General features: G+C 36.6%; 1 protein-coding gene across 1 annotated transcript in view; it reads left to right on the top strand.

The window, feature by feature from the left end:
• Positions 1–15,325, top strand: part of CNGB3 (cyclic nucleotide gated channel subunit beta 3) — a 141,305-nt gene that overhangs the window by 94,909 nt on the left and 31,071 nt on the right. The window contains exons 12-13 of the mRNA XM_079146608.1: positions 1,829–1,988; positions 3,899–3,996. Coding sequence (XP_079002734.1) covers positions 1,829–1,988; positions 3,899–3,996 — 258 coding nt within the window. The remainder of the gene's footprint in view (positions 1–1,828; positions 1,989–3,898; positions 3,997–15,325) is intronic.

Raw genomic sequence — 15,325 nt, 5'->3', positions numbered from 1 at the left:
CAATTTTCACAACAAGACTAAGAAATATTGTCTATCTAGTACCAGATAAATTCTCTTGCTACTCAAAGTGTAGCCTTTGGAAAAGCAGCAATAGTATCACTTGAAAATTTCAGAACTCAGGCCCGCCTTTAGACCAACAGAGTCAGAACCTGCATTTTAATATGATCTTCACGTGATTCTTAAGCAAATGAAAGTTAGTGTTGTCTTTATATAACACATCACACCATGCCTGCCTTTAAATTGAATTTGAGATTCCTACGGGAACAGAAAGAATTATCAAGTCACTGAACATATTATAACAGTGCACAAGAGAAAAATTAAACCTGTAAGTAAAGATTTGTACCTTAAACTCTCATAATGAATAAAAATACTTAGAAACCAAAGTAAGAGAGCCTGAGACAAAATCTACATTTACTCAAATTCTCACATATACCTGTGACTATACCTTGAAACTAATTATTACTTTTTAACCTCAATATTCTATTCCCTGATGCAACTTACAGAGCCTCACATTTTCTAACTCTCCTACCCTCATGTGTTTTCCCAACCTGGGACCCATCATGGAACACAAGACTTCCTTAACTCCTACACCAACAAAATCCAACATTGCTGAGGAATACTACACAAAACATGCAGATTAAATTCACTACAAAATCATGAACCCTCAACACCCAGTCAGTGTTTTAGAGCTAGGGTGTGGTTCAGTGGTAAAGCACTTGCCTAGCATGCATGAGGTCCTGGGTTCAATCCCCAGCACCGGAAGGAAGGTAGAAATTGAGATTATGGAAAAATATTTGGAAGAGACACTGAGGCATGAGAGACTCAGAAAGATGAATACAGTTGGATGATCTGCATGGCTCCTCCATAGACATTTTTGAGAAGTAGAAGACCTTATTGACTCTAAAAATGGAAACGGAGGAAGGCAATCATTTGAGCTAGAATCCAAAGAAAGAGTAGTTCTTTCATAAGCATAAAATGCTCAGCAGCTACTAGAATGAATGAGCAAAGTCTTAGTGTGAAAGTGAGATCTGGTTTTCCTCTCTGTTATAAACCCACAGTCAAAGCAAATTTACAACCACTTGCTTCCTTCTATGTGAGAGGAAGAGTCGAGCAATATATCTCTTTTGTGCTGAGACCTTAAAGATCAGCTTTTAACCTAGAGTGGGTTTTTATGGCTGAGTTATAAACATCCAAGAACTAAAACCTGACAGTTCCTTAAGTATTGTCACAGCAGTAGATGATGCTTCAGTAATTTTAGCACATTTCAACTTCTGCTGAATACTATGCCTTAAGCATGATGAGATTTGATTTTTATCTGTCTAAACAACACAAAGGGAAGTACAAAGGTTGCAATTTCATGATGAATTGAGTCTACATAGCCAACCACGCTAGATAGGGATGCTTTCAAAGTAAGACTCACCCAAATGGACTAGCCATTCTGTCAGATAATTGCTAACTTCCATTGCACATTCCTTGTATAACACACAAGCTGTATGTTTTTTTTTAAATATCAACTAACATTTCATAACAATATCCAAGTACACAAAGAAGATTTTGTATAGCCACATGCATTATGTGACAGAATCTTCACAAAAAATCTCACATGGTTAGGATGACAGATCTTGTTATTGTTCTCTTTGAATCAGAGAGAGAATGTGATTTGCCCAGTATTTTGTGGAAATGGATGAAGTTAGCATCCAGTATCAGTGTGGTTGGAATCAAGTCAGGGTATTAGAAGAGAATGTATAAGAACATTTAATCAACTGGACTTTTAGAAACTCCTACAGTTCCTCTACTGGATATAGTGTGACCATGTTTCTCATTTTAGATGAGAGATGTAATCGGGGCAGCCACAGCCAATCAGAACAACTTCCGTGCCAGCATGGATAATACCACTGCCTACATGAACACTTACTCCATTCCTCAAAGTGTGCAGACTCGAGTTCGGACTTGGTTTGAATATACATGGGACTCTCAAAGAATGCTAGGTAAGCATGACAGATTACTGATTAAATTCCTTCAAATCTTGTCATATAATAAAAATTAGGTATGGTAGAAGGGGAGATGAATTGAATTTGAACAAAATATTGAAAAGCAATTAAGTGATCTTTAAAGTATTAATTTAGTACCATGGGATTTTTTTTCTTTTCTTAAATATGAAACCATATCTTGTTGGTAAGGCAAATCTTGAAAGAAAATGCTTAGATTTTTATTCAGTGCCTACTGGAAGCTAAGTATTACACATTTTGCCTCGTATCAGGAAATCAGGAAAATTGTTATCAACCCCTTTTAGGAGACAAGGAAACAGCTGAGGCCCTAACTGAGAAAAGTGGTCAAGAACACAGCCAACAAGGGGCCAATTGGAACTCAGACCTGTGTCTGTTCTCCAAACCGTTGCTCTTTCTGGGACAGCACCCTCTTCCTGGGAACAGAGTACTCAAAAATAACAGCAAATTTTTAGGCCACCTCCATTCTATAGTAGGACATACAGTTCCTTCTGAGAGAGTCTTAATAACTAATGTTGACAACTAATAGTACTATAATATAGGAGTTAAGATACTTTATATTAAAGAGTTATAAAACAAGATGAAGATAATATGCTGATTAACAATAATCAAATTCAATTTTTAGTTTGTTCTCTAAAGATAAGAATTGGTGCCACTGAGAAGTCAAAAATATAATAATAAAACCACTAACTCCAGTGCAAACATGAGATTCTCAAATCGCAAATGTGCCTAAGAGCAGAAAGGACCCTTTGGTTATTGGGAGTAGGAAATTTTCACCTTTCTGCCACTCTTCAGGGAGTACAGCCTCATGTTTGGAACCTCTTCCTGAGTGACCAAAGCAACAAGCCTCTCTCTTGGGCATTCACCACACTCCTGAGGGCATTTCAAGTGGGAAAGAAGCAAGGGAAGGAGCAGTGCCTCCTCCCTCATCCCTTCAACAGCTGCAGATACTGACCCAGAGCCTTGTCCTAGGAGGAAACTAGACACAAACAGCCCTCAGAAACTGGAAACCATGTTTTATGTGGAAGATGTTCAGTTTTAGAATCTACACTGGCATCAACATAGGAATATAATATAGCTATTTTTCTGTTTTCTAAATAAATATAAACATCAAAATAATTAATTCTCATAAACCCTGGGCATACTAGACATTAAGAATAGACATTTTTGTTTATGAAACATTTTGTCAGCCAGAAGGCCCATCATCTAATTCACATGAAGAAAAATCTGTAATGTATTCACATTCTTTATTGAGTTAATAAGCAAGTAAATAAGAATAATTTGAATTTACTCACTTAGCACATTTCTTCTTTAGATTCCATTCCCAGCTGAGCCACCTATTAATTATGCTTAATACAGCAAGTCACTTACAGCCTCTGTGGGTTTCAGTTCTTTTTGTTTTTCTTCTTTCTGCAAAGTAGGAATGAGAACACTTACCCTTAGGGTTGTCATAAGGGTCAAATACGATAATGGATATGACAGAGCTCTGTACACTTTCAAACACCACCTGGCGCTCATTATTATTTGCCATCCCTAGGATGTTAGTCTGCAAATAATAGAAGCAAAAATCAAGAGCTAGATCCTTTTCCCAGCTCAGCTTGTGCACTAGCCTCTGTCTCATGATCATTAAATTTCATATCTAAGATTTCAGCAAACACAAAGTTCTAGGATTTTTCAGTGTGTCATTGTAAAATACCTCTTTCCTCTCATGAGCATAAGAGTGCTGTTGCAATAAGTACATAGGTCCAATAGATATAATGAAAATAAAGAATGTGATATATCCATTTATTTATGAAACAGTTTGCATTTTGTTTTCTTTATTTTTTTAATTTTCTACTTGTACTTTGATTAATTTTTCTCCTTATTGGGTCAATGTGTATATCTTTACAAAGATGAGTCTGAATTGCTTGAGACCCTGCCGACTACAATGCAGTTATCGCTCGCCATTGATATGAACTTCAGCATCATCAGCAAAGTTGAATTGTTTAAGGCAAGTACTTTTACAATTAATAGAAAGACACCATATCAGTTTCCCTGCAAAATCTAGGCTCTTGCTTTATACAGTATTTATGATTTCTTTCTTATGTTTTAACAAAGTCAAAATAACCTGGAGAATTTATAAGAGTCAAATAAATTATAGGTCTCTCCCCACAGACAACCTACTCTTTAGAAGCCTCTCTCTTCTAATTGGTGTCAAAGAAGAAGAGTTCTTCAGATTCTTCTTGCATTAATTTAAATATAATTAAACTCTACAGTTCTATGTCTTGGCTAGTAAGTGCATCCCCTTCCATTTATGAAGGTACCTTGGAAATATATAAGCCCTTACAGGTAAGCTCCGGATTGGCCTGACAGAGAATCATGCCTAATCTGGTTTCCTGTTACAAATGCTTTGGATTTTGACTTTTAAATATGGCCAAATTTAAACTTAGAGACTTTTCATTTTTAGGGAAAAAAAAAAGGAATTTTTGTCTTTGGGATGTTTTTAATTTTTCTCCTTTCTTTATGCATTATACTACATATAAGTTTTCTTTATGCATTATACTACATAGAAGTTTATTTCTCCTTAGATTTGAGTCTATGTGTGGCATTCACTGATTCATCTATTCAATTAGCTCATTCAACAAATATTTCCTGAGTTCCTACTATGACACCATTTTAACCACTGGGCATTCAACAGTTGAAAACTAATATATATGTGGAATTTAAATGTCAGAAAAAGAGAATACAAAATAATATATTACATGAGGAGGTGATTGTGCCATAAACAAGATTGAAGAGGTTAAGGAAGGTGAGGGTGGTACTGCTCAGGAAAGGACTCCCAGATGAAATGCATTTGAGCATTTGAACCGAGGACTGAGGGAGGCAAAGGAGTGACATGTGCAGATATGGAGAGGAGAGAAGGGGATGGGGCATGGGGAATATCACAGGAGGATGCACAAGAGGAAACTCTGAGCTGAGAATACACAACAAGGAGGCCAGAAGGACCAGAACAAAGTTAGGATGATGAAAAGCAAGAGAAGCCCGAGAGAAGGGCTGACGCGGAGGACATGGAAGGGGTCAAGTTAATAGAAGGCCTGGGAGGTTGTAGTATAGATTTTTGGAAAGACTGTACTCTGACTTGTAAAGGCACTGAGAATCTTGAGCAGAAAATTATTTGAGACGATTTTGAAAAGGGTTATCTTTCCTGCTGGGTGGGGACCTCAAGAAGCAAGTGCTGAAGGTGAAGAGATCAAATGGAAATCATTGTAACCACCTACAGAAGACAAGACAGCGACAGGCCCCAGGGTAGTAGTAGACCCATCATTGAGAAGAGTCCAGATATTAGGTATGTTCCAAAGAGCCTGCAGTTCTTGCTGTTTGATTGTGTAAACAGAGTTGGAAACAAGAAAGGATACAGGATGACTCCAAGGATCTAGGCCTGAGGAACAGGAAGAACGAAGATACTATTTTCAAAAAGGAAGTTTTAGAGTAAGTATAGACTGAGGGGGTTAGAAAACAACCGTGTTATGGTTGGAATAATGGTGTCCCTTCTGAAATTCATGTTGAAATTCAATCCCCAGAGCAGCATTATTAAGAGGTATGGCCTTTCGGTAGTGGTTAAGTCGTAAAGACTGTGCCTTATAAATGTGATTAGCACCCTTATAAAAAGGCTGAAGGTTGCCTGGTGTGGTGGCACAGGCCTATAATCCCAGAGGCTAGGGAGACTGAGGCAGGAGAATCACAAGTTCGAAGCCAGCCTCAGCAACTTAGTGAGGCCCTAAGCAACTCAATGAGACCCTGTCTCTAAATAAAATATTTAAAAGGGCTGGGGAGATGGCTCAGTGGTTAAGCACCTCTGGGTTCAATCCCCAGTTTAAAAAAAAAAAAAAAGGCTAAATGTTTAAGGAATGCTTTTATGAGCATACCACATTCCTCCCTTCCAGGGAACATAGTGACAGATTCCACCTTGGAAGAGAGAGCAGCTTTCAACTGATGACAAACCTGCCAACACCTTGATGTTGGACTTCTTAGCTGTCAGAACTTGAAAAACAAAGTTCTATTATTTATAAACTATATGGTATATGGTATTTTGTTATAGCAACACAAACAGACTAAGATAGATTTGTTAGTTTGAGGTGACTGTTAAGAGTTCCAGATGGAAATGTCAGGTGGGCTGTTTGATTTATTAAGCTGTGTTCATAGGAGAGGTCCAAACTGTAACCATAAATTTGGGCTTATCAACATTTTGATGTAATTCAAACTATGGTACTCAATATGATCACCTAAAATGTGAATGTAGACAGAAAAGAAAATGTAATCTACACGAAAGCATATGCCTTGAAAATACATAATCACTGCTGCTGGAGACAAAATGAAGAAGAAACTGTACAGCAAAATGGTTAGGCATGGTCACTCCCAATGTTTGGTTAACCGATGACTCCGTAGGATAGTAAAGTTAGATCAATATCATAAGACTCTTCTTCATTGAGTCCTGGTCTAGATTTCCATCAAGATCTTGATGAAGATAAAAAAAAAGGTGTGATATTCAAATTGGCAGATAATACAAAGTAGAAAGGAATAGTTTAAAATGTGTTAATTACAAAATTGGAAATTAACCGAATACTTAACACAATGAGCAAAGCCAACAATATTAAACCACAACAGCAAAAAGGTAAAATTTTGAACTTAGGTTCAAAATTAAAATATTACAAATGCAAAAAAGAAAAGCAATAGTTTTATAACAATTTGTTTTAGACATAGGAGTTTTATTTGACTTTAAATTCCTTGAGTCAACAGAATCATGTATGAAATTGTCTTACATTTTGACATAGTATTGGTTTCTTTGATGTTGAAATTATATCTGGGCTAACATCACATTGCAAATAACCAGTTTTAAGAAGGATGCTTATGAATTTAATTCTCTTTGGCTGAAGGTATGAGTATAGGTTGAGTTGTGGGCCACAAAGATCATGAAAGAATGACCTCATAAAATTATTCTTCAATATCAGAAATCAAATGAATGATTGTTTCTAGTGGGGAGTAGAAATTGGGATATTGATTATGAAGAGGCATGACAGAAATTTTGGAGTGAGGGAAATGTATTGTTTCTTTTTAGTTATGGTATACAAGTATATACCTTTGTCAAAATTGATCCAACTCTCTCTTTATATCTGTATATTTCACTGCATGTAAATTATACTTCCATTTATTAAAAGAAGAAGAATGGTCTCCAAAAATATTGTGTAGATGCTGAGGAAGTTGTGGGAGAAAATCCACTCGAGGCTAGCAGAAGTTCTGTATACTTAAGTTTGTTTTTAAAAGAATAAGACTTTATACTGTTCCGCAAAATAGCACTGAGCTATACACTCCTTTTCTTTTTTTTCTTCCATATTTCTATTGGTGCATTATAGTTGTACATATTAGTGGGATCTGAAGTGACATATTTGTACATGCACCCAATATAACAATATGATTTGGCCAATAGCACTCCCCAGTACTTCTCCTTTTTCTCCTCTCCTCCCTCCCTCTGGTCCCTTTCCTCTACTGATCTCCCTTGGATTTTCATATGATTCCCCTCAACCTATCTTTTCTTTTTTCTCTCTAGTTTCTACATTTGAGAGAAAACATACACCCTTGACCTTCTCATGTAAACTCCTTTTCTAAATTTCAGACACCTAAACTAGAGTAAAACCTCCTAGGGAAACCAAGCTTCGTCCTGTCTCTGTATCTGCTACACAGTGCAATTTCTCACACAAAGCATAGCTTATTAAAGGTCTTAGAGAGGCAGAGAGTGCAGGAGGGAGGAAGGATGCACTGGTAACAATTCTTGAAGATTATAGGAAAGTAATTTCCAATTTCCGATGGGAGCTTTCCCACAATGGATGCTCCAGGAAAAGCAGACGCATCATGGAAAGAGTTTTCTGGTCTTCTGTCAGGTAGCATATGAAAGGGATTCTACATTGGTTATCAGGTCTCTGGAGATAAATGATTTCACACTGTAGCTTGTCATCTATTGGGGGGTTCATGAATTCAATTAAGTGAATCACAACCAGCATACAAAATAAAAGAGAAAATATCAGAGTGCATACTAAGGAAGGGTGGGTACTACTAAGTTCAATGAAACTTTATGTCTTTTTTTTGTTTTGTTTTTTATATATATTTTTTCAATATTGGGGATTGACTCCAGGAACTTGCATATGCTAGGCAAGCACTCAACCACTGAGCCACATCCCTATCCCTTTTTATTTTTTATATTGAGATAGGGTCTGGCTAAATAGACCAACCTAGCCTCAAACTTGCCATGTTCCTTCCTCAGCCTTCTGAGTAGCTGAGATTACAAGTGTGTACCGCCATGCCCAGCAAAATTGTTTTACTGCGCATAGTGGTCAAAAGTGTATGAACACCATTAGATTCTACTGATAATATTTTACAAGGTAAGGTTTTAAACCTTAACGTCTCTAAAATCTCTAAACCTTAATGTCCAGATTGATTGAGAATAAGTGACAACTCTTTGCTTTTTTCCTAAAGAGGGATAAAAACACTTTCAATACCAATAACTTTTATAGGATTTTCTCCAATTTTGGAAGTTACCAATTTTCTAATTCATAGTTTCTCCTTTGCTTTTAAACATGATTTTGAATATCCGTCCAATCAGGAGCATCTGACTGAGAAAAAAAAGGTTAAATCTTCACATCTTGCTAATATTGCATACAAACATAAATTTTTTCATGGCATTTCTATTAAGGATGTGGTTCCTTCCAGAAAGCATCCGTTTATTTTCTGCTTAATGAAGAAGTTGTTGTTGTTGTTGTTTTTCTTTTGGTTTGTTTTTTCCTAAAGTCAAATGAAATAGGAAATAAGTAGGTATGGAATCTTTCTGAATTTATTTTCATGGAGACGGTCTTAGCGTTTTATACAAATCTGTTACTTTTTAAGAAGGGATTAGGTTGAATAGTGATCCCACACCTTGGGTCTCATCATTTATGCCCTGCATGGCTTCTGAAGCAGTCCACTGCGTTCACTGAGAGCTGCCTTTATAGCAGGGACTAAGCGTACAAGAGGGAACATTCGAGGTGTGAGCAGGGAGAACACGTAGGAACCTGTGGAGTGAGAAAGTAGAGGTGTCTGGAGGTTCAGACATGTGTGAAAATATAAACCTGTTCACTGAAAGGGAAGTCTTGGGAGCTAGAGTGTGGGATGCTAACCAAAGGGAACTCTAGAAAGGTGAGTTGAAGCCAGACTGTGTGGTGTGGGCCCAATTCCTATAGACAAAGGAGAAAACAGACAAGATAGATTTATTTTACAAAGACAAAAAGTGGTGCTACATTGAAGAGACCAGAACTTCCAAGGATACAGTGAAGGGCAGCTGTCAGACATATCTTGAATTCTCCCTGAAAAAGAATCTTCCAAAAAAAAAGGATCTTCCATATCTCCCAATGGTAGGCAGGAAGAGAGAGAGACAGAAACCAGGACATCCAGCCCCAAGATTGGAGAGTGGCTGTCAGACTTTACATCCTTCTGTTCTTCAAAATAAGATTAACAAAAGATATTGAAAATTATTAAATACATAAATGTCTCTTTTCAGATGCCCAAAGGAATGTTTTAGGTTTATGTCTTGGGCCTTCGGCCAAAATTTTTCAGAACTTTTCTACATTTTATAAATTTGAGAATGAATACAGATCTTGTAGAATTTGTTACCACCAGAGAATGATACTGAATGAAATAAACTTGCTTCAGTTTCTCAAAAGACTTATGTCTTTTGCTTTAATTTTACATTATATTCAAATTTGCCCTGGTAGTACAAATGTGCTTTGATGTTTTTCCTTTCGGACTTGTAAAATTTGTTTCTCTATTAGTGAGTATCATGATGTCCCTTGGCAGGAATAATGTAAGCAATGTTATGGTATCATAAATTATCGTTAAGGACAATGTCCCGTGAAGGTCCTCCATGTTATCCATAATCCTTCAATTCCAACAAAATTGTCACCTTACACTTGGTATATCCAATTCCTACATGCCCTGAGCACTGTCAAGGCTATGTGAACGAAATTAAGCAAAAGGTAAGAAACCCAACTGTTGTTGACCCTGAATTTTAAAATAAATACATATGCTTTCATGAAAATAATATTTGCTTCGTATTGAGAGCATGCTGTGTACCACAGTATGCCAACTACTTCATCACCTTATTTTAGTTAAATCTCTCGGAAACTCTTGTTATGGGCTGAATTGTGTCTCTCCCCCAAATTTAAAATGTTGAAGCTCCAGACCCTTGAACCTCAGAATATGACTGCATTTGGAGATAGGGTCTTTAAAGAGAATTAAAACGAGGCCCTTAGGTGGGTCCTAATCCAATTTGACTGGTATCCTCATAAAAAAAGGAAATGTGAATACGCAGAGAGGCACTAAAGAAATGTGTACAGACAATAGATCATTTGAGGACACAGTGAGAAGGCAGCCACCTGCAAACTGAGAGAGTCCTCAGAAGAATCCAGGTCTGCCAACACCTTAATCAGACTTTTAGCCTCCAAAACTGTGAGAAAATTATTTTTGCTGTTTAAACCACACAGTCTGTAGTAGTTTGTTATGACAGTTCTAATAAACTAATACACTTCTTACAAAAGCTTTGTTACTATCCCTATTTTACAAAGAAGGCAACAGCATACCTGACTTAGGTCACAGAGCTCTATGCAATGACACTCCACAGTCTGTGAATTTAACCAGTGTTTGATGTTACATTTCAGTTCCCTACCAACTCTATCTGGATAACAGATAAAATGGTTGTGAATTTAAGTCAGCTTTCTATCACTATGATGAAATACCTGAAAAAATCAACTTATAAGGAGGAAAGGTTTATTTTGGCTCATAGGTTCAGAGTTTACAGTCTATAATCTCTAGACCCTGTGGCTTTGGGCCTGTAGCAGTACAGTACACCATGGGCAGGATCGTGTACTGGAGAAGACCTGTTCACCTCATGGTGGCCAAGAAACAGAGAGAGAGAGAGAGAAAAAGAGAGAGAGAGAGGAAGAACCAGGATCCTAATGTCCCCCTGAAGGGCACAGCCCCCAGTGACTTAACTTCCCTAATGACTTCACAGGCTGGGAACAAGCCTTGGGAGCCCATGGGACTTCAGGGGAAAATTCAGACCCAAACTATAGCAACAAGGAACAAGAAGAATCTTCACGAGAGTCAAAAGTTAAGCATAAAGTGAGCCTTCTTTGTTCATTTACATAGACTTAAACTTGACACATCACTTAGAGCTGTAAATTCACATACACCTTTCTATTCTCCTATTTAAAAATACCCTGAATCTCATGTGTTCTTCCCTCCTAATCAAGGCAGGTAGAATTAGAGTCACAAATTTTCACTAAAGCTTTGCTTCAATCAGTTGTGGTTAATTAGTAAGGTTTGCTGCTTCAACATAGGGTGATTAGAGTTTTCAAATAGCTTCAAGATGAAGAGCCACATTATAATTTTTTTAAATTTTTCACAAAATGGCTTCTCTTCCATGCAGATTTCATGTTATTCCAGGGCTCAGCACAAGTATTAAATTAATAAGGAGCAATTCATTTCTAAAAGATTGGGTAATTTTCCCTCCTTTTTGATGACTTCTTATTCTGATTTTGATTTTTAAATATATTTTATCAAATTAAACACTAGGGAAATCACACTGTGTCTCTGCCACTAAATTAGCAGAAATGGGAGAAAATTTAATAAAGGTTCTGTTGCACCACCTCGTGGTTAAAGATTAAAATTGCATTCCTTAGAAACAAGCAAACCAAAAAAAGCCTGCTCAACAGAAGGAAACTAGTGACCCAGATAAACCAAAATTGGAATGTAGGTACTTACCACCAGTCTGGAAGGTACAATGTGTCTTTTTGCTGCTCTGATAAGAATACAGAACCAATCCCAAACAACCCTCTTACTGGAACCTGTGACATATTGTGATTATGTGGAAAATAGCGCCTGGAAAAGCTCTGGCTTCTATAGTAGGAAAGATGAGGAGGAAACATTTGCATGTGAGTGACCGTCTGAGCCAAGAATAGAATGGGAATGGGAAAATGATCTCTATCACTCACAGGTTCCCAGCAGTGACATCCTACCAAGATAATGCCATCACCCATTTACTCACCAGGGCCTAAAATCAGAGCCATTACAGTGAAACTATGTATCATTTTTGCCAAGTGTCATTTTTACCATGATGGTATCAGTGATAAAGTATATTGCTAGACTTTTCGAAGTATTTTGAACAGAGAGCTTATAACTTAGATGAGCTTCATTCAACTATACAGTTTATACTTACATTCAACTAAGTAGTTTCTTTGTGCAAGGGACTGGGCTAAGCAGTAGGGGAATACCCTCAGTTACTGAATCTGTACTGTCTTTGCTCTTCAGGGCCCCTCAATAGGGTGAGGAAATCTAAATAAGCATAAGATAACTAACTTAGCTGTTTTGTGATGATTAAGCGGTTCTAACAAAGAAAGTGCTTCTATGTGTATCTGGTACATAGGATGCAAGTAAAATCAAGTTCTTCATGTGACCTTACTTGATCACTTCAGGATGGATTATTTCATCCTTAGGTTTCCATCCAGTGTATGACTTCCAACTTTGTCTCTGTACCACTTCTGGAGAAATGAAATTATTGTCAGTTCTCAAGGAAAGATTGATGGAAATAACTTCTGGTGTTTAAAACTATTGGGTGTAGGGTTAAGTCTAATACCATTCAAATTTAGAATTGATAATCTATCACATCATGGTACCTGGCAAATTATTTACCACATTAGACTCTGCTGCTCTCGACAGCTCCCAATTGGTAGCATCGCTGGCATAATCAATGTTAAAGGCAACTGAATTCAGAAATCCCTGCCATAGACACATAACATCATTTGCTTGTTTGAGGGAAATGGAGTTTAAAATAAAGCAAAGCATTCCCTTTTACAATAAACAAAGCTGAGTTGGAAAAAGCCCTGCATGCACTTGGGGATGTCTTAAGTTCACAGTGAGGTTGCTGATGATATCTTAAGTTCTGTTTTCAAGAAAGTAAAACTTAACCTTGAAATGGATAAATCCTATAAGACTAAAAAGGTAAGCATTTCAAAGATAAGTTTTACCAACTTTACTGTTGTGTTCAGAGTTTGTCATTGTTAAAGAATTTCCTGCATACAGAAACTACTAACCTGTAGGTTGTTTTGAATAAAAATAGGATTTCCTGCAACTCTCTTCAAATCTTCAGAATCTTTACTCAATATGTAATACACAGTTTTTAAAGTACTGAATTTTTCATTGTTCAAAATGAAATAACGTCTAACAGTATTATTCCCTATATCAGCCCATATTTATTTACTATCTAGCATGTCCCAAACCTTCATGAGACACTGGGGATGCAGCAGTGAATAATACATACATCTCAACCTCAGGTTACTTAGGAAGTAGATAAAAACTCTTCTTCTGACACCTGCTGAATGTATGATCTCAGGGAAAGTCAATAGAACTCCCAGAGATGTTGATCCTTCATCTAAAAACCAGTATCGATGACAATGCATTCCTTAATGCCAAGCATCATACAGAGGTTGGAAGAAGTAAACAGGTTAAGTTAGCAAAAGAATAAAACTTAATGCAAACATCATGTAATAATTTGTTCATGTTGATGCCTAAATAGGTACTCTCGCTTTCCAGAAAAAGGGACATTTATGAAATAATGACTGTGCTCTGATTTTCTGCAGATCAGAAAACTTCCTAATGATTTCTATCAAAGAAATGGAGCTAAGTCACAAAGGAAAATAAAAAACAAAACAAACAACAACAACAAGAAAATACACCTAACCCCAGGACATAATTCTTTTCAATCATTCAATAATGGGGAAAAGTGTGTTGAGAAAATAATCATTTTGTGGAGAAAAAAGAAAAAGATAATAGTTTCCTAACACATCATAAAATAGAAGAATATCATAATTCATTTCACTAAGCCTAAATCCAGATGACAAGGATTTAGTCCTAAATCACAGCTGCTCAAAGCCAGTGGCACCTTTCCATAAAGCAATAGTTAGGGAATAGAGTCACTTAATTGGTGAAACAAATTGTTAAGTTTTTACTACATACATTTGCTGTGTTCAGTTTGCATGATTTATCCATGTTTTATCCAACTATGTTAACAAAAAGCTCTATTTAAAATAGTGCAAATGCTTTTCTCTCAGACAATTCAAACTATGAGCTTAAAAACCATTGATGTAAGTGCTCTCTGTGTTCCTACTGAGCAGAGCACTAATTGTTTGTTTAGCTATTTTAGAGGCTTATCTCCTAGGTTGGTCTAACACTTTCCATTGATTTGGTCTCATTTACTAGTCCTTCCAGTGAGCTCACCTGAAGGACAGAAGAGTGTTTCCCCATGAAGAAAGAGAAATTTTTATTTTTATTTCCATTAAAATTTTAAATAAATAAAATTTAACTTAAAATCTCATTTGTTCTCTTCAGATCCACTCTCCATCTTCCTTCCCCAGAGGCAGCCACTAAAATGATTTTTTAAAGTTGTTGTCTTTTCAATTATTTTGGGGTAGGGGGTCGTAGTAGGATTGAATTCAGGGACACTTGACCACTAAGCTACATCCCCAGCCTTATTTTGTATTTTATTTAGAGACAGGGTCTTGCTGAGTTGCTTAGCACCTCCATTTTGCTGAGGCTGGTGTTGAACTCACAATCCTCCTGCCTCAGCCTCCTGCCTCAGCAGCTGGGATTACAGGCATGCATCACCACATCTGGCTCAATTCTTAGTTTTATAATTTTATTTTTTTATCTGTATAGACAGAAATAGCAGGCAGTATTTCATGTGGTAATTCTTATGTTATGTAACACTGAATATATTACATATATTTCTTTGTTCAGAAGACCTTGTTTGTTGAGTCTCATTGTGTACATTAATATAGAGTTTATTTTAATCACTCTACAGTAATCTAATCTACAAATATTTTAGCCAATATACTCAAATTTTATTATTTTATCTCCTATACATTGACAATTTTCTCAGTACCGAAAACAATTCAGTAGACCCTCTTTATCCATAGGGGATACATTCCATGACTCCCAGTGAATGCCAAAAACCAGTAAGTTAATGCCTTTTCAATCTTATCTAAGCACCTGTTGAATATAGTGGCTGTAACTTTTGCGATTTGAGGTACAACAATCAACTAGCATGAATTTCTTTTTCCTTATTCACAATTTAATGGGTGAAAGATTTGTTCTTACCATAGATCTCAGTAACCTTAGCATACAATTAATTTTCTTGAGAATTTTCACTTAAAGGAAGTGCTTTGTGTCTTCTTACTGGCATAACCAAAAGGCCTATATTA

Source organism: Sciurus vulgaris (assembly GCF_902686455.1).
Source record: "Sciurus vulgaris genome assembly, chromosome: 1".
Classification (NCBI taxonomy): Eukaryota; Metazoa; Chordata; class Mammalia; order Rodentia; family Sciuridae; genus Sciurus; species Sciurus vulgaris.
This window is presented reverse-complemented; position numbering and strand designations above follow the sequence as displayed.